Source organism: Pelophylax lessonae (genome assembly GCF_965119305.1).
Source record: "Pelophylax lessonae genome assembly, chromosome: 3".
Taxonomy (NCBI): domain Eukaryota; kingdom Metazoa; phylum Chordata; class Amphibia; order Anura; family Ranidae; genus Pelophylax; species Pelophylax lessonae.
The window spans coordinates 131,857,968-131,878,412 of record NC_138770.1 but is presented as its reverse complement, the minus strand read 5'-3'; the positions used below and the strand labels follow the sequence as shown (position 1 = coordinate 131,878,412).

The window sequence follows — 20,445 nt, the reverse complement described above, 5'->3', positions numbered from 1 at the left end:
GTCGAATGGTACCCTGCAGCTCCTGGAGCTTGTCAAGCAGAAGAAACACCCTGGCTGAGGCAGAGTCAGTCCACCTGAACTCCTGCAGAGTCCGCACAGCGATGTCCGGGTTGTCCTGTAGAGCAGGAGCAGAAAAAGATCACCCAGGTACACCAGCATCGCAATCCCCCGCTGTCGCAACAATACTAACACCGGGGCCAACACTTTTGTGAACCCCCCAAGGAGCTGAGGCAAGACCAAAGGGTAAAGCCACGAATTTATAATGCTCCTCACCCACGGCAAAGCGGAGAAAGTGCTGATGACCGACACATATCGGAATATGGAGGTAAGCGTCCTTGATATCGATAGAGACCAGAAGATACCCTTGATGAAGGGATGCCACTACCGAACAGATCGACTCCATCCGGAACTTCTGTACCCGCACAAAGCAGTTCAGGGATTTGAGATCCAGGATTGGACGAATTTTGCCTTCCTTCCTGGGAACTGTAAACCGGTTTGAATAAAAACCACAAAAACGTTCAGAGTTTGGAACCAGTACAATCACTCTTTGCAGTATAAAATCTTGTACCGCCCCAAAGAGACCATGCAAGCGGTCTGGGAACTAATGCATGTTGGAAGGAAAAAACCTGGATTTGTTCAGCCTGGAAACTGGGGAATCCACCACAGGTGGGACCGTCCACTTTTTTAACAGGGACTCTTCAAAGGGGTACCTTCTAGCAAAACACTTAAAAACCCCACTGATTCGCGACAATTTTGCAAAATAGGCGGGAAAAGGTAAACCTTTTGCCGCTTTTGAGGATTTTCGGGTACTGACATTGACCAGTGCCTCCGGGGCAGCAGCATCCTCCACTTTTAAAGTTTCCCGCACTGATACAACCAGTACCTCCACTAGCACTTTTTCATGCGCAGCTGTAGTGGAAGATGAATCATGCTCCCTATCAGAGCACTCAGGGTGCGTGGACGCAGACCCAGCAGGGTGACTTGTGTCCATGGCGGCCAGATCAGACTCAGAATCTGAGGAGACAGAGGATACAGGTGAGGGCGGTGGAGGCTTTTTGCTGGTTCTGTTTTGTAGGACCAAATCAACCTTAGACACGAATGACTCCAAAGCCGCTGCCATTGCAAACAGGGTGGACTGGGACCCAGAAGGGCCGCCTCAGAGAGGATTGGGGGGTGAAATTTGCTCCAGGGACTCCATGTTGACCAGGGAACCACACAGGCAATTTAGAAAAAACACTGCTAATGACACCCCCCCCTCCCGCGCTAGCGTCACTACAAGTCCCAGCACAGCTGAATCGCTGCTTTAGCAGAGAGAGGGAGATCCCTTGGGGCATTTAGAATAACTCACCATCCCTGGTCAGCGCAGAGCGCTGGATGCTGTACCCATACTGCGAACAGAGGGAAAGAGGAAGTCCAGGATTCAGCACTAGAGGTCCACCGCCACAGTCAACACCCACGAGGCTCCAAAAACATGGCTGCCCTGCTAATCAATGGGAAACTACAAGAAAATGGCCACTTGACTACACAAAAATGGCCGCCGAATACACAGCTAGCCATCCATGGCAAAATGGCAGCTCCACGCAGCTCCCGGGATCCACAGGGGACACCAAGGGGTGTCCTTACAGTAAAGGGGGGCCGAGGCTGGATCCCCCACCAGGACATCCCCCCCCCGACAGACCGCTTGGCGGCGACCCCCCCCCGGCCCCTATCGCCCGCTCTACACCCCCAAAAAGCATCTGGACAGGTATGACCGCCAGCTGGGGGGAACGGGGGGGGGGAGCTAGGTGTGGGTAGATGGGGTGTGGTCCCGTCATATGGTGGGGGCGTTGTGTGGGAAGGAGGGGAACCCCGGGGTCCGACCGTCTCAGGTCCACCCCGGAAGGCCACCAGGGAATGGGAGGACACTACTCACCATACCATGGAACCGGATGGGCATCGTTCCAGGCAGACCACCTCTCCTGCGAAATGGGGGGTGCTGCGGCCAGGAGGCACGTTGCGACTCAAGCCTGGACCAGGTCGTATGAGTCCTCGCGGGCCAGCCCCCCGTCCTGTGAGGCTATGTCGCGGCCAACCTAGCGCAGAGCGGAGATCTGCACACGCTCGCTGGCCGGACTGGGGAGACCGTAAGGATCTAGACTATCCAGTCCATCGCCCAGTCTGGCAGTCGATTGTAGTTCTCACAGGAACAGAAAATAATAAAGGAAAAAAAATCTATTTAAGAAAGAAAAATGCTAGGACCAGAGATCCCAGCAAGTAACTATTTCCTTACTCCTGACTAGGTAGAATACACTTAAATCCTATAGCAGGAAGTGGGAGTATACCCCCTGGGACTACCCCATAGGCGTGGTAAAGCTTTTTCCTGCCTAGTGTCCTACTCCTGTAAGGGGCAGCATAACCCAATGGTCAAGAAGATTGCTGAGAAATTGCTGAATAACTGAAGTAAAGCCTGTTCATGTATTATTGCTCTCCACAACTGAATTGCTATTTTCGCTGAATTTGCTATTATATTTTTTGTGGGTATTGAATAACAGCCACAATCTAAAAGTTAATAGCAGCTTTATAGGACAAGTATGGTATGCCCTGTTGCACACACCTCACAATGTACTTACGGTAATAGAGAGCGTCTCATTCTTGTGGTCAAATGAGATTTTCCCAGAGTAGCCCCGCTGGTTGAGTAAGGAGTCAAAGTAAAACTTGCATCGCAAACTGAGATACCTGTGCAAGACAGAATGAGAAAAAAATAAGCCGGTTATATTAGAATTAAGACCTTGGTTATTACATTAGCACAAAGTGTAAGATTTCGGTTTGTTCTTTTTCTCCCAACTCATACCACTGCTTAATTTATTCCCTCAACTCATTTGCAACCCACTGTTTTCAATGTATTTAAAATTAGATGACAACAAACCAAAGGTGACTAATTCCAGGATATACAGTGCCTTGAAAAAGTATTCACCCCCCCCCTGACTTTTTACCTATTTTGTTACATTACCGCCTTAAATTCAATGTTTTGTTAATCTGAATTTCATGTGATGGATCAGAACACAATAGTGTAAGTTGGTGAAGTGAAATGAGAAAAATACATACATAAAACTATTTTTTTAGAAATAGAAAACAGAAAATTGGCACGAGCGTATGTATTCACCCCCTTTGTTATGAAGCCCATAAAAAGCTCTGGCGCAACCAATTACCTTCAGAAGTCACATAATTAGTGAAATGATGTCCACCTGTGTGCAATCTAAGTGTCACGTGATCGGTCATTACATATACACACCTTTTTTGAAAGGCCCCAGAGGATACAACACCTAAGCAAGAGGCACCACTGACCAAACACTGCCATGAAGACCAAGGAACTCTCCAAACAAGTAAGGGACAATGTTGTTGAGAAGTACAAGTCAGGGTTAGGTTTTAAAAAAAAATATCCAAATTTTGATGATCCCCAGGAGCACCATCAAATCTATCATAACCAAATGGAAAGAACATGACACAACCTCAAACCTGCCAAGGGACGCCGCCCACCAAAACTCAAGGCCCGGGCAAGGAGGTCATTAATCAGAGAGGCAGCACAGAAACCTAAGGTAACCCTGGAGGAGCTGCAGAGTTCCACAGCAGAGACTGGAGTATCTGTACCTAGGACGACAATAAGTCATACGCTCCATAAAGTTGGGCTTTATGGCAAAGTGGCCAGAAGAAAGCCATTACTTTCAGCAAAAAACAAAATGGCACGTTTTTAGTTTACAAAAAGGCACGTAGGAGAATCTCAAATTGTAGGGAGGAAGGTGCTCTGGTCTGATGAAACTAAAAGTGAACTTTTCGGCCATCAAAGAAAACGCTATGTCTGTCGCAAACCCAACACATCACCCAAAGAACACAATCCCCACAGTGAAAAATTATGGCAGCATCATGCTGTGGGGGTCTTTTTCAGCAGCCGGGACTGGGAAACTGGTCAGAGTTGAGGGAAAGATGGATGGTGCTAAATACAGGGATATTCTTAAGCAAAACCTCTACCACTCTGTGCGTGATTTGAGGCTAAGACGGAGATTCACCTTCCAGCAGGACAATGACCCCAAACACACTGCTAAAGCAACACTTGAGTGGTTTAAGGGGAAACATGTAAATGTGTAGGATTAGCCTAGTCAAAGTCCAGACCTCAATCCAATAGAAAATCTGTGGTCAGACTTAAAGATTGCTGTTCACAAGCGCAAACCATCCAACTTGGAAGGAGCTGGAGCAGTTTTGCAAGGAGGAATGGGCAAAATCCTAGTGGTAAGATGTGGCAAGCTCATAGAGACTTATCCAAAAGCATCTTGGAGCTATGATTGCCGCAAAAGGTGGCTCTAGAAAGTATTGACTTTAGGGGGGTAAACAGTTATGCACATTGACTTTTTCTGTTATTTTGTGCTATTTGTTTGCTTCACAATAAAAAAAAAAAATCATCATCTGTGGGCATGTTTCCGTAAATTAAATGATGCAAATCCTCAAACATTCCATGTTAATTCCAGGTTGTGAGGCAATAAAAGATGAAAAATGCTGGGGTGGGGGGTTGAATACTTTTGCAAGGCACTGTAAATGAAGACAGTCAGTGATCTACTAAATAAATTGTATGATCAGAAATTCCAGCCAACAGGTAAAAGCAAATGCGTGCACTAATGCACAGCATCCACTACCTTCATCAAAATATATCCACTCACATTTAAAACGGCAAGAATCAGTATTCCAGGCTAAGGTAACCGCTGTGGACACTCCATCCATGTCCTGCTGCGTCACTTCCGGTTCTTGTATGACCCACCCTGGGCGGTTACCGCAACCTGGAATACTGATTCTTGCAGTTTTAAATGTGAGTGGATATATTTTTTTCAATAAAATATGATTTCTATACTACACCATGATGGCTCTTCTTTGCTTATACTACGGAGCTTAAGGGAGAGGTATATACAAGGAGTGGAAGGAATATACAGGAGTGTCCAACCCCCCCACCTATAATAAGGAGAAACCATCCCGCTGGAGGCATCCATATTACTGACAGGAAAAGGACCAGAGGTAATTTTGATCTTTAATACCCATATGCTCCGACATATGTGGCTAGAGGTGAGAGGCTAGCACACATATGAATGGTTTCACTGAAGAGCACGCACAAGTAGGAGCACAATACTGTAGGTGGAGGCATTTCCACTACAGTTGGGAATCACGGCTAAAGAATTGAGTTTTTGCACAAAACATTACTTTATATGGGCTTTTTTTGCACAAAAAATGAATATGTGACACACTGGAATAGTATATTATGATTTACTGTAATGCCATTTTGAACAAATTTTTGGCACTTTAAATAATTTATTGCACTTAATTTGCTTATTTGCACAAAATATTAATTTGTTATACAAACACTTGAAAGTTTGCACATATATAGCTGGATTGCACATATGCACTTTTTATTAAGCACAGCACTATTAGATTTAAGATTTTACGTATGTGATTCTTAATTTTGGATTATATGAATTAATTTATTCTATATTACTTTTATATTGAGTTATATGCTTACACTCACGCACTTTGATTAGTCATATACGATCTAAAACGTAACATATGCGATTCCGTCAATTATAAGATAAGTCTGTGCCAAATATCCGATTTGGTTTGAGATCAATTGCACACGGGGGTTATACTTACTTGACACACCCGTGTTAACTTATGTCCAATTTTTCTAAGAGCGCAGTACACCTATTTTTTTTTATATTGGTCATAAAACGGAATTTTTGTAAAATCTTACCTGTAAAATTCCTTTCTCTGAGTCCTCCGACAGTCGCCGCCTCTTCATATTCGTCACATATGGGGTATTAGACTTTGCTCCGAAGGAGTAGCTAGGCAACAGAATATGTTAACAATAAAGCTTTAACATATCCCACCCTCAAGGGGTGGTCCCCTCAGTCAATACCCTCCTACTTCCTGCAACCATATCTCAGTTTTAGTGGAATAGCAGTAGAGTATACATTCAAACCCCAAAAGAGGGGCGGGGGCGGCGACTGTCGGAGGACTCAGAGAAAGGAATTTTACAGGTAAGATTTTACAAAAATTCCGTTTTCTCTTACGTCCTCCGACAGTCGCCGCCTCTTCATATTCGTCACATATGGGGACGTCCCAAAGCAGTGCAAACATGAGGGGTGGGAAACGCATCCGCGCCGAAAGGCAACGCAGTCTCCACATCAAAGAAAGGAACCTTACCAAAGGAAGGAAACCAGCTGGGCAACAGCAAAAATAAGTGCTCAACAGGAGCAACAACCCAGGAAAAGACAAAAAACCAGGGGATACAAAACTTATCCCAACAGCCAGGAGTCCCCAACAAGGGACCCTAGGGAACAGCCGCACTAAGAACCTTGCGGCCAAAGGAAGCATCCGCCGATGCCTGAACATCTACTTTGTAGAATTTTGTGAAAGTGTGTACGGTCGACCAAGTCGCCGCCTTACACACCTGGGCTACAGAAGCCCCATGACGACAGGCCCAAGACGTACTCAGAGATCTAGTAGAGTGCGCCTTCACAGGCACAGGGGGAACCTTCCCCTGCAAAGCATAGGCCTGTTCAATGGTCTGCCTGATCCATTTGGCAATGGTAGAGGCGGAAGCCGCCATGCCCTTCCGAGGACCCTCTGGAAGAACAAACAAGGAGTCCGTCTTTCGAAAAGACTCAGTCGATTAAAGGTAAACCCTAATCGCCCGAACAACATCCAGAGAATGCAATCTCACCTCCTTTGGATGTTTAGGCTTCGTGCACAACGAAGGCAAAACAATATCCTCGTTAAGATGGAATTCCGAAACTCGGTTCGGCAGAAAAGAAGGATTAGGTCGCAAGACCACCTTATCCAAATGAACAACCAGGTACGGAGACTTGCAGGACAAAGCCGCCAGTTCCGACACTCTGCGAGCCGAAGTGATCGCCACCAAAAAGGCGACCTTTTTGGACAACATAGACAACGAGATCTCCCTGATCTGTTCAAAAGGAGCACGTTGTAACACAGATAGGACTAGATTCAAGTCCCAAGGGGGCAAAGGATCCCTCCTAGGAGGAACCAGATGCCGCACACCCTGAATAAAAGTGCCAACCAAGGAGTTGGAAGCCACGGGACGTTGAAACAGAACGGCCAGCGCAGACACCTGACCCTTTATCGTAGCCAGCGCCAAACGCTGATCGACACCCGTCTGAAGGAAAGACAGCACACGGGAAACCGAGTACGTGCGGGGTGAAAACCCCCTGGACTCACACCAGGCAAAATAGGCCTTCCAAGTACGGTAATAAACCTTTCCCGAGGAAGACTTCCTCGCGTTGATCAAGGTATGAACAACCTCTGGAGAGAGACCCTTCTCCTTCAGGACCTCGGTCTCAACAGCCAGGCTGTCAAAGCCAGCGACTGTAAAGCAGGATGGTAAATCGGTCCTTGAGACAGTAGATCGTTCCGAAGAGGCAGACGCCAGGGGGCGTCGACCGCCAGATTCACGAGGTCTGCGTACCAGGACCGGCGAGGCCAGTCCGGTGCCACAAGAATCACCGTGCTGCGTTCCGAGTGTAACCTGCGAAGGAACCGGGACAGCAACTGAATCGGTGGAAACGCGTACATCAGCCTGTACTGATGCCACGGGGCCACTAACGCGTCCGACGCGTCTGCCCGAGGGTCGAGCGTCCTTGCCACGAACCTCTTCACCTTGTAGTTGAGGCGAGACGCGAACAGGTCCACATCTGGAAGACCCCACTTCGCGCACAACATCTGGAAGACAGCCGGATGGAGAGACCATTCCCCCTGATCCAGGGTCTGGCGACTCAGATAGTCCGCCTGCCAGTTGTCCACTCCCGGAATGTGAACCGCCGTTATCGCCGGGACAGGAGTCTCGGCCCAAGACAGAATGTCGGCCACTTCTCGAGCCGCTCGGGCACTCCTGGTGCCCCCTTGGTGGTTGATGTAGGCCGCCGCCGTGGCATTGTCCGTCTGCACCCGAACCGGGCAGCCCTGCAGCCGGTCCGTCCAGCGATGAAGACAGAGCCTTATCGCACGCAATTCCAGAATGTTGATCGGGAGGGAAGACTCCCCCTCCGACCAGGTCCCCTGGGCGGACAGAACGCCCAGAACACCACCCCAGCCCGACAGGCTGGCATCCGTGGTGATTATCGTCCACGAGATCGGACGAAACGACTTGCCCCCGGACACCAACGGGGACTGGAGCCACCACAGAAGGTTTTCCCTGGTGCGATGACTCAACGAGATCTGAAGATCCAGAGATTGAGGTCGCCCGTCCCACTTGGACAAGATCTCTGCCTGGAGACCCCGCGTGTGAAACTGCGCGAAAGGAATCGCCTCGAAAGCCGAGACCATCAATCCCAGACATCTCATACACGTCCGCAGAGACGAGTTCGGAACGTCCCTGAGGGACCTGACTTCCTCCTGAAGAGTCCTGAGTTTGTCTTCCGGCAGGAAGACCTTCGCCTGCACCGAGTCCAGTATCATTCCCAGATAGGGAAGACGAACCGACGGACTCAGTGTCGACTTTGGAACATTTATCGTCCAACCGAACTCCTGCAGAGTTTGCATCGTGACAGACAGGTCCTTCTCCAGACCCTGACTGGTCGCAGACCGAATCAGAATGTCGTCCAGATACCCCAGGACAGAAATGCCCTGGGCCCTCAATAATGCCAGAACCGGTGCAAGCACCTTGGTGAAGACCCGCGGAGCCGAGGCGAGCCCAAAGGGCAACGCCACGAACTGGTAGTGATCCTCCGCAATGGCAAATCGAAGGTATCTCTGATGACCCTCGAATATGGGGATGTGAAGATACGCATCCTTCAAATCGATGGAGGCCATGAATTCCCCCGGAACCAGGGCAGCCACCACCGAGCGCAGGGATTCCATGCGGAACTTGCGAACCCGCACAGAGCGGTTCAGAGCTTTCAAGTCCAGAATCGGACGAACCTTGCCCTCCTTTCTGGGCACGGTGAACAGATTGGAATAAAACCCCCGAAATCTGTCCCGATGAGGCACCGGAACCACCACTCCCTGAGCCCTCAGGTCCCGCACCGCCAGGTGCAGATCCCGCAGGCGCTCTGGAGACAGTTGTAGATTTGAGGGAAAAAATCTGCTCTCTGGCCGAGAGAGAAACTCGATCTTGTAACCAGATCGAACGATTTCCAGAACCCATCTGTCCCGCACACGGGCCAACCAGGGCTGAAGAAAACCGAGCAAGCGTCCCCCCACCCCAAAACTGGGTGAGGGCGCCCCTTCAGGCCGAACTGTTATGGGCCGCAGGTCCGGATTGGCCGGACTTCTGTTTCCCAGACCAGGGTTTCTTCTGAGAGCCCTGGCCTTTGAACGGTTTGCCCTTGTAGTGCGGCCGAAAGGCACGAAAGGACCCCTGAGGGGGCCGAAAATTCGCATGCTTCTTCCCAGAAGCCCCCTTAGCCTTGGGGAAATGGGGCAAGAGAGTGCTCTTACCCCCGGTGATCCCCTTAATCAACACATCCAGGGACTCCCCAAAAAGGAGAGACCCATCATAAGGCAGATTGGCTAAGGTTTTACGTGAAGATTGGTCCACCGACCAACATTTCAACCAAACCAGGCGGCGAGACAACACCGCCACGCTGTGCACACGTGCAGCCAACGGAATCAGGTCCAGGTCCGCATCACACAGATACATGACACCCTGGTGGATCTGATCCACCATGTCCAGGGTCGCCGCCGAGGCCGAATTGGCCACTAGGACGCGCCTAAGCATCTGCGTCCAACTTGCGATCGCCTGGGCCGCCATGAGAGAAGCAAATAGAGCCTTAAGCATAGAACCCGTAACAGAATAAGTATGACGGGCAAGAGACTCCAGTCTCCTATCCGTGGCATCACGGAAAACAGGGGATCCCTCTGCAGGAATCGCAGTGGCTTTGTTCAAAACTGCAATTGCATGATCCACTGGTGGAGGCACACACCACCGTTCATCAGTGGCAGGGGAGAAAGGATAACGCAGCTTGAATTTACTTGGTACCGCAAAAGGCTTGCGCAGATCGCGCCATTGATCCTTTACAGCGCGCTGAAAATCAGCATTGCAGGGAAAAACCTGCGGCGTCCTGCGTTTTCTCTGCGTCCCATAAGCCGCCAAGGCAGCGGGGGGACACACTTCGTCCTGCAAACGTAGCGTCTGCTTAATGGAAGCAATCAACTCATCCATGATTGCAAGCTCTTCAGGCGAGCCAGGGGGAGAATTATCAACCCCCTCAACCTCAGCCTCTACCTCAGACCCCACTAGATCAAGAGAGGAGCGGGACCCAGATAGGGGGGTCCCTGCCAGAACAGCCCCATCACCTTCACCCTCAGAATCGGAGGACAGAGCAACTCTGGGCCGTTTAGTAGATTGAGCAGCCACCAGCATTTGCACCTGGGCAGCAAGGCCAGCCACAATAGTGGCTAAATCCCCCCCTGGGGGGGAAACAGCGGTCCCCTGGCTTTCCACCAATACTGTGGGAAACTTGCCCTCCTGAGAATCCATTGCCCCTGTACGCCAGACAACCAAGGGTTAACTGCCCCCTTTCAGCAAGCGCGGTAGGCGCAGCCCACCGCACACACTCAGGCACAATGAGACCCCCACAGGGAATATACAGACTGAATACAGGCAATGGACAACAGGAATAGAAGGATAAAACCTGAGGAGACCCCGCTGCTGCTGCTGCCTCGACCGGTGTTCCAGGAAAAAGGAAGTGATGCTGCCAGGGCGCTCTATGTAAGCCTATGGAGGCTACAAGAAAATGGCCGCCGTGCATGTAAACCATGCGGCCGGAGCGGGCGCCGGTAAAATGGCGTCGTTTGGCGCCGAAATCGCCGCTCCACAGTGCATAAAAACACACACAATTTCATCCCATTATATGGATACATGTTAGATCGCCGCAGCGATCGCTGTATATGCCCCAACATGCCATTAAAAACATGCCCCACAGCACACAGCTTCCCACACTGCCCAGCCTGACACACACAGTGTCATACAGCTCCCCCCCCCCCCCTTGCAGCCCACAGCATGCAGCCGAGAGATAGGGAGACAAGCAGTGTGATTTAAAGGCAGGTTACACAGTCCCAGACTGAGACCCCCCCCAGACAGACAGGTCCCCACATAGACACACTTACCTCATATGGCGTGGGGAACCCGCACAGGCGAACAAGCCGCTGCACATGAGGCAGGGAGAGTCGCAATTCAAGACGCACACAATGGCGGTTAAGAAACCGCACAGCGTCCGGTGAGGTAGCCACCTCACCAAACATCCCTGCACCGAACAGGGATGGGTCGTTCACCGTGCCAGGAGCGTTACCTGGCTGAACGCTCGATGGCAGACTGGGAAGCCACTGACCCACGACCTGCGATCAGGGGGATCAGCCCGAGACCCAGTCCGCATGATCCTCTTCGTCCGAAGAACTAACTAATGCTGACAAAAACAACAGCTAAGTAAAGGTAGAGAAAAAACTCAAATAAAATATTAAAAAGAAGAAAGAGTCTGGGACAAAAAGTCCCAGCACAGAGAGAGCCAGCCACTCCTGACAAGCTAGACATTAAAACTGAGATATGGTTGCAGGAAGTAGGAGGGTATTGACTGAGGGGACCACCCCTTGAGGGTGGGATATGTTAAAGCTTTATTGTTAACATATTCTGTTGCCTAGCTACTCCTTCGGAGCAAAGTCTAATACCCCATATGTGACGAATATGAAGAGGCGGCGACTGTCGGAGGACGTAAGAGAAATACTGTTTAGGTAACAGCCCAGTACTTGCAGCACCATAGATATACACAGAGGTATTCAACTGTGGTAGCGCGAGGATCATTTCACCACAAATGACTGGTTATTAGAATAAACTTTCTTACATGCTCCGCCACCAGTGTTGGGGGTAACTAGTTACAAAGTAACTGATTACAGTAACTACATTACTTTTTTTGGTAACTAAGTAATGTAACTAGTTACAATACTAATCTTGGTAACTACACTACTTTACTAGGCTATAGGAGGTAACTACACTACTTTACTAGGCTATAGGAACGCGCTTTCCTGCGTTACCCAAGCCGTGCGATACAATCGTTATTTCGAAGAATAGAGAGGGATGAAGTTTATGAATTTTTGTTGCACTTTGTTTTATTCAGTTTTTTCAGCTTTTGTTCTCATGTTTCCCAAAGCCTGTGTTTATACAATAAACTCTATGCAGAAAGAGCGTCATGTATCTTCTTCTACACAGTCAATTAAGAAAGAGGAAAGTAAAGTAATAAGTAGTGAAGTTACTTTTCAAATGCAGTAACTAGTAAAGTAATCTCGTTACAATTTACAGAACTAATAACTAGTTAAATTTTTTGAGTAACTACCCCAACACTGTCCGCCACAGCCAATATTTTGTCTGCAGGGCCAAGGACGCGCTGACCTCTTACATTCAGGGCATATGTTCCTGTATGCATACAGCCCTGCACGTAGCAGCAGAGGAAAACAGGTTCATCACCCAAGGCAGGGCTTGACGAATTTGGCCAGCTACAAAAGTTAGGAGCCAGTATTTTTTATCCACTTGCTTACTGGGTACTTTCACCCCATTCCTGCCCAAGCTAATTTTCAGCGCGGTCACACTTTGAATGACAATTACGTGGTCATGCAACACTGTACTGAAACTAAATTATATTTTTTTACAAACGGGTAGAGCTTTCTTTTAGTGGTATTTAATCACCACTGGGTTTTTTTTTTTGCTAAACAAACCGAAAATGTTGAAAAAAAAAAAAAAAAAAATTGTTCTGTTTGTAAATAACACATTTTTCTCTTTCACCCATGTGCGCTGATGAGGCTGCACTGATAGCACTTTTGGGGCTGCACTGATCATCAGTGCATATGTCCCCTGTGTGGACTTGACGGTTTTCGACTCTCCTCTCCTCACGTGCTGTCAGATTGTCAATAACTGGCAAATCCTGTTTACATTGTGATCAGCTGTAATTAGACACAGCTGATCATGTGGTAAAGACCCGCCGTGATTAGCCCTTTACATTACCTAAAGAGGCAGCGATCACAGATCACTGCCGATGTGCGCGCAGAAGGCACACAGGAAGCTCAAGCATGGGAGGATGTCATATGAAGGCCTCCTGGCAAAGTGTATCCCTCATTCGGCTATACCACGGTCGTGAAGGGGTTAACTAACAAAGCTTACGGGTAGAACATGTAACATGTTCCCGAAGGTGAACTTCTCCTTTAACCCGTACGCTGCCAGAAATGTATTTGCGCTTTTTGCACACGTTTAAACAATAATTTTAGGCCTAAAGATTACATAAAACGCAGAATACATTATATATTTTCTAAAAGCAGACACCATAGACACCTTAGAGAATAAAACACCTTAGAGAATAAAATTGTGGTAGCTCCAAATTTTTATGTCACACAATATTACCGCAAAGTTGAAAAAAAAAACACATTAAAGTTATTAGGGGGCACAAAAACGCAATAAATTACCCAATTTTATTGATAAAATATAAAAGCCGAGGTTGAACCGAGTAAATAGATACCCAACATGTCAAACCTTTTTTCGTAGGCGATTCTTTAAAAGTCCCCTATAGGCCATCAGTTTAGCATTACGAAGGAGATCTGGTGCTAGGAATTATTGCTCTCATTCCGGCTTTTGCAGCGATATGCAACATATGTATCGCAAGTGACGTTCTTAGGCGTAGGTGCCCAGAGGAGTGCATTTATGTTTTTAAGTGCGTATATGTGGGGCCTCAAGATTTTATGTGCTTGGGTGTAACTTTAATTTTTTTACAAATAAAAACAATTTTTTTTAACCTTACAAAAAGTCCCCTATGTGATGATTTTTTGGGCGACAGGTTCTCTTTAATGAAACATCCATGCATATCTCCCCTGCATGTCTCCCCTGTGCTCCACTGAATGTAATGCAATGTACATCGCACCACATTACATTCTTTCCTGAACTTGGTGGTCGGGGAAACTGTCGATGGGGACCCGGAAGCGACATCATACATGCCACTTCCGGGTCAGCAACAAGGAGAGGAGGAGGGCAGACAGGTGTTCACTCGGTGTTCACTCTCCTCCCTCCCCTCTACCTGGCAGCACCTGCTGTGCCTGTCCCGGGCCCACAGATGGGAATGTGGAGCCGGAGGGTGTGAAAGCATTTGGGGCGGGAGCCCAGGTCACAGGACGCAATTTCTTTTCGCCATGGCGCCTGGGATATGTCGTGCCCTGACTTAAGGACACTAATGAAAAAATTGGATTTTTGTTTTACCGTAAAATCCTTTTCTCTGAAGTTCACTGACGGACGCAGTCTTCTGTTCTTAATAGCAGTAAGGTTATGCTGCCCCCTACAGGAGTAGGACACTAGGCAGAAAAAAGTTCTGGCTACACCTATGGGCAGTCCCAGGGGGTATACCCTTTCTCTCCCTGCTATATATAGGATGTCAGTTTTGTATCAAAGCAGTGTCAGAGAAAACAATACCAACCCAACTCAATAATAGAGGGGCGGGTACTGCGTCCATCAATGAACTTCAGAGAAAAGGATTTTATGGTAAGACATAAATCCCATTTTCTCCATCGTTCATTGACTAACACAGTCTTCTGTTCTCAATAGCAGTAGGGACGTCCCAAAGCAGTGCCATAAAACATGAGGGTTGGGAACAGAAGAAAATAATTCCCCAAGGCTGAACCACAGCCAACCAGGCAACATAGGACTCATCAGAACAACAAGATGAGACCCACCTGAAAAAACATTAAACACCCTCAAGGGAGGCTAAAAACACCCTTAAACGGCGGCCTGCAAAACCTTGTGGCCAAAGTAAGCATCTGCAAATGCCAGCACATCCACCTTACAAAACTTTGTGAAAGTATGAACAGAAGACCAGGTAGCCGCCTTGCAAACCTGAACCACGGATGCCTGATGGCGAAAAGCCCAGCAAGCACTAAGCACCCGAGTAAAATGTGCCTTAACGGGGAAAGGAGGAACCTGACCCTTAATTGAATAAGCCTGCACAACTGTCTGTCTGATCCATCTGGAAATAGTCGCAGCAGACGCAGGCAGCACTTTCTTTGGTCCATTCGGGAGAACAAAGAGCGAATCTGACTTTCGAAAAGACTCAGTAGTCGCCGAGTACACCCTGATTGCCCGAACCACATCCAAAGTATGCAATGCAAATTCAGCATCCTTCAGCACCTGGCTTTCAACAGCCAAGCCATCAAAGCCAGCGACCGTAAAGCAGGATGGAAGATTGGTACTTGAGACAGCAGATCCTTCCTGAGAGGAAGTCTCCAAGGAACGTCTGCTACTAGCCTGACCAGGTCGGCATACCAAGCCCGACGAGGCCATTCTGGAGCCACAAGGATTACCGGAATCCCTTCCGCCTTGATCCTGCGAAGAGGTTTAGGCAGCAACTTAAGTGGAGGAAACGCATACATCGGCCAATACTGACCCCACGGAGCATCTGCCAGAGGGTCTTGAGAATGGCCCACAAACCTCTGCACTTTCCTGTTGCTCTGAGATGCCAACAGATCTATGTCTGGAGTGCCCCAACGAAGGCACAGTTGCTGTAACACCTCCGGATGGAGAGACCATTCCCTTGGAGCCAAGGTCTGCCGACTGAGGTAATCCGCCTGCCAATTTTCCACTCCCCGAATGTGAACGGCGGAGAGAGCGGGAACCAAGTGTTCTGCCCACCGAAGGATGCCTGCCACCCCCAAGGTCGCAAAAACACTTCTGGTGCCCCCTTGGTGATTCACATAAGCCACAGCCGTGGGTGGCATTGTCCGATTGAATGCACACTGGACAGCCCTGAAGATGCTCCATCCAGTGGCTTACGCAAAGCCTGATCGCTCTCAGCTCCAGAACATTGATCGGTAACCTGGATTCCTCCAGACATCAGACCCCTTGAGCAGAAAGCTTGTCGAGAACACCTCCCCACCCGGAAAGGCTGGCATCCGTGGTGATCACTGTCCAATATATGGGGAGGAAAGATTTTCCTTGTTTGATTGTCGGGGACCAAAGCCACCATAACAAGGACCCCCTGGTCACCTGGCTCAATTGGATCTGATTGTCCAGAGAACTTGGATCTTTGTTCCGTTTGAGAAGAATTTTCTTCTGGAGTGTTCGCATGTGAAATTGAGTGTAAGGTACCGCCTTGAAGGACGACACCACCAGTCCCAGAACTCTCATACAAGTCCGAAGGGGCAACCATTTGCTGGACAGCAATGTCGTGGCATACCTATCTCGCATTTTCTGGATACCTTATTGGCCTTTACAGGATGCCTTGACTGGCATTTAGAATGGTTATCTTAAACAAAATGTCTTTCGAGTTAATCTCATTTTACTTTGATTTCTTTACATGTGTCACTGAGCTTGCAAAGGCTAAGAATATATCAGATGAACGAAACAGTGGAAATTCCCTATCTCTCAGAATATCAACTCTGTCTGGACAGCTGACCACAAAGCCAATAATATCTTCTAAAAGCCCCTTTGGAACTTTTATTGTGTGTCACCAAGAAATTTCCCTTTATGACAGAGAATCACGATCTAGATTGACATAATGCTTACTATAATTAGTTGTTAACTTTGATTGGACAAAAGATGTTAATAACAACCCATTTCTGTACGTTAGATTGTAATGACAAACCCATTTCTGAGTATATTTAAACTCCAGCAATGTTGTAATAAATCAGGTCACTATGATTCAGCCATCTTGAGTCTTGTCTGATCTCATTATATATATAGCTATATATTGTCTGATTTGGTATCACTGACTAACAGGTAACAGGTATTTTGTACCTGAGGAAAAATTCCACAACAGCAATAACTGAATTGCAGACTGGAGTTTTTGAAGTTTGTACAGAGGAAGAAACACCCTTGCTGAGGACGAGTCCAAAGTCAAGCCCAGATAGTCCCAGCCTCATGGAAGGAACCAGGGACGACTTATGGAGATTAACAATCCACCCAAACTCCTCCAGAGTTCTCATGGTGATCTCTAAGTTTGTCACCAGCGTTGTGGGAGATTCCGCACGGAGAAACAGATCATCCAGGTAACCCAGGACCGATATCCCCCGCTGGCGTAACAAAGCCAGGACCAGAGGCAACACCTTTATGAAGACCCGAGGAGCAGAGGCGAGACCAAAGGGTAACGCCACAAATTGATAGTGATACTCTCCCACAGAAAAACGCAGAAACCGTTGATGTCTTGCACATATTGGGATGAGAAGGTAGGCATCTTTGAGGCCAGGAAATCCCCCTGGTGTAGGGAGGCCACCACCACGCAAATGGATTCCATCTTGAATTTTTGAACTCGCATGAAGCAATTCAGTGCCTTCAGGCCTCCTTCCTGGGGAGCATAAACAGGTTTGAGCAAAAGCCCTAAAAATGTTTCAAGAACGAAACCGGAACGATTTACCATATTTTTCGCCGTATAAGACGCACTTTTTCTTCCCCAAAACGGGGGCGGGGGTCTTATACGGCAAAACACATTTTGCCTGCTGCCTGTGCTGAGTCCTGACGTCCAATTGGGGCGGTGCCGGTGCATGCGTCAGTCACGCACCGTCACCGCCCGATCTCCTTCCCGCCGGACCGAGAGAGCCGCCGTCAAAGAAGTCAGAAGAGGACGCAGGGCTGGGGACGGTTCTCGGAATCCCGCCGCCGTCAGAAGAAGAGGCCGAGAGGAGCAGCGCCGTGGACGTCTCGCACCACCTGTGCCATGCCTAAAGCACCAACTGTGCCATGCCTAAAGCACCACCTGTGCCATGCCTAAAGCACCACCTGTGCCATGCCTAAAGCACCATCTGTGCCATGCCTATACCCTCACCTGTGCCATGCCTATACCCTCACCTGTGCCATGCCTGTACCCTCACCTGTGCCATGCCTGTACCCTCCCCTGTGCCATGCCTATACCCTCACCTGTTGATATAAAATATTTAACTTCAGTATTTGGTTCAGAATCTCTTTTTTTCTAGATTTTCCTCCTTTAAAATTGGGTGCGTCTTATATGCCGGTGCGTCTTATACGGCGAAAAATACGGCACTCCTTGTTGTCGAAGGAGCCTTATGCACAGGTCTGGAGAGACCTGATTTCTGTTTTCCAGACCAGAGTCGCTTTGAGCCACCGGAGGAGGCCTTGAAAGACTTCGATCCTTTATCACTCGTCCCTGAGGGACGAAAAAACGTTTTATGTGCCGAAAAGGAGGGACCCTGTCTGCGACGAGGCTCCTTACCCTTGTTAGCCTGTGGGAGAAAGGTACTCTTACCCCCTGTAAGACCTTTAATAAAGTCATCAAGGGTAGCCCCAAACAGGCAATCACCCTGAAAGGATAGATCAGTCAAAGTATATGCCGGAGGACCACTGCTGACACCGACAGTCGCGCCAATATTGGAGCCGCATCTAGTGAGGCATCACAAACGAAATGCAGCCCCTGGATAAACTGGTCCGTCAGCTTCTTAAAGGCAGGGGGAAGTTGTACCCCCTCCAGGTCACGGCGTAGTAACTTAGCCCATTCAGTCAAGGTTTGTGACACAAGGGCAATAGTAAACATCGGTCTGAGCGCAGACCCAGCCAGGGAGTACATATTGTGGGCAACAGACTCCGCCTTTCTATCCGCCGGATCCTTAAAGGACGGGGGATCCTCCACTGGAATCATGGTAGCTTTATTCAGTCTCGAGACCGGAGGGTCCACCTTAGGTGGCACAGTTCACTTTTTAACAATGTGCACTTCAAAGGGGTAGCGCCTAGCAATCCGCTTAGGTACCCCAGGGGGGCGCTTTGGGCGGTCCCACTCTTTTTTTGACCATGTTGTCAAAATACGCTGGATGGGGGAAAACCGTAACCTGCGCCTCAGTCGCAGCTGTGTCCTCCATTTTCAGGTGGTGGAGGGAGAAGTGTCATCCTCGCTATCAGAGAAGACAGGGCGCGAGGTTGTAGACCCGGCAGGGAGACCCACGTCTGCGGTGGCTGAATCCGATTCAGAATCTGACACATCAGATGAGGCAGGGTTAGGAGGGGGGGGGAGTTTTTTGGCACCCCGTCCTTTACAGGCCACCTCCACCCAGGACACAAAGGATTCCAAGTCCGCCAACAGTGCATCTATGGATAGCCGGGATCCGGAGGGCCCTGCGGCCTCCTTGAGGGGATCAGATGGGGAAAATGTTCCGCAAGGTCCATGTTGCACCAGGGGAACCCCGCAGCAAAAAGGTTTTTTTTTTTACAAAAAGCGTCCCACCGCGTTATAGCGCCCCCCAGAGGTCAGGCAAACCACACAGAGACCCCCAGCAGAGAGAGAGAGACCCCCCCAGACTCACCACCCCACCACAGATGCACCAGGAAGGCCCAGAACGTCTGCACAGCACGTGTCTGCAGCGATCACGATCCTCATAGAAAAACCGGAGTCAGCGCTAGGGGTACAGGGAGGGGCTCCGCCACCACAAAAAACGCCTCTAGGGACTCCAAGAACATGGCCGCCATTGATTTACAACTGGATCCACCGCAATATGGACGTGCCGGGTGTACCAAGATGGCCACTGATCTCCTCAGCACATGTAGGCTACAAGAAAATAGCAGCCTAAGGAGCTTCTGGGGACCCCCCAGCCTCCTGGACAGGAACGACAGGAAGAGGACCCTGGGAGAAACAGGTAAACACCCCCCCACCACATGATCGATCGTCTGGTCGACGGCGACGCACCCCCCCCCCCCAGCTCCCACCGTCGGCCTACGCCAGGTCTCAACCCCCAGGAGTAGCTCCAATCGCCCCATAGCCCCAGTAGCGAGTGGGGCTGAGACTTGGGCCTAGACCCGGTCGTATGCGACCTGGTGAGACGTTTAACTCGCAGGGCCAGTCCCTATCCGGTGGGACTATGTTGCGGCTGACCTAGCGCGGAGCTGGGGTTTGCGCACGCTCGCTGGTAGGCTGGGGTGATCACTGTATCTATATAACCAGCCTGTCGCCCAGATCCGGCATAGTTGCTTGTAGATCTCACAGGGAAAAAATCCGGTGAAAAACCTACCTAGAAAAAAAACTAGCCAGAAAAAACTTTTGCCAGGACCAGAGATCCCAGCAAGGAACTAGGTCCTTACTCCTGACTAGGCAGATTAAAAGTGACATCCTATAGGGAGAGAGGGTATACCCCCTGGGACTGCCCATAGGCATAGCCAGAACTTTTATCTGCCTAGTGTCCTACTCCTGTAGGGGGCAGCATAACCCTACTGCTATTGAGAACAGAAGACTGCATCCGTCAATGAACGATAGAGAAACTGGTGGTTCATGGAGTGGGCGGGCTCATAGAAGTGCGCTCTAGGGGTGAGTGTTTTGCAGGTGTCCAATTGCCTGAAGGTAACCTGCATACAACCCAGGGGGAATACCAGTCCTGTACTGTACAAATAGGATAAGCCAGTTTTCTTATATTCAAAATGAGAGAGAGATGAAGTCCTTGGGCGTTAAGATCAACCAAGGT

At 49.1% G+C, this 20,445-nt stretch overlaps 1 protein-coding gene across 1 annotated transcript in view; it reads right to left on the bottom strand.

Moving 5' to 3' along the window:
- SMC6 (structural maintenance of chromosomes 6) overlaps nucleotides 1–20,445 on the bottom strand; it is a 332,391-nt gene that overhangs the window by 55,082 nt on the left and 256,864 nt on the right. Inside the window, exon 24 of the mRNA XM_082248885.1 lies at nucleotides 2,610–2,715. Within this exon, the coding sequence (XP_082105011.1) occupies nucleotides 2,610–2,715 (106 nt within the window). The remainder of the gene's footprint in view (nucleotides 1–2,609; nucleotides 2,716–20,445) is intronic.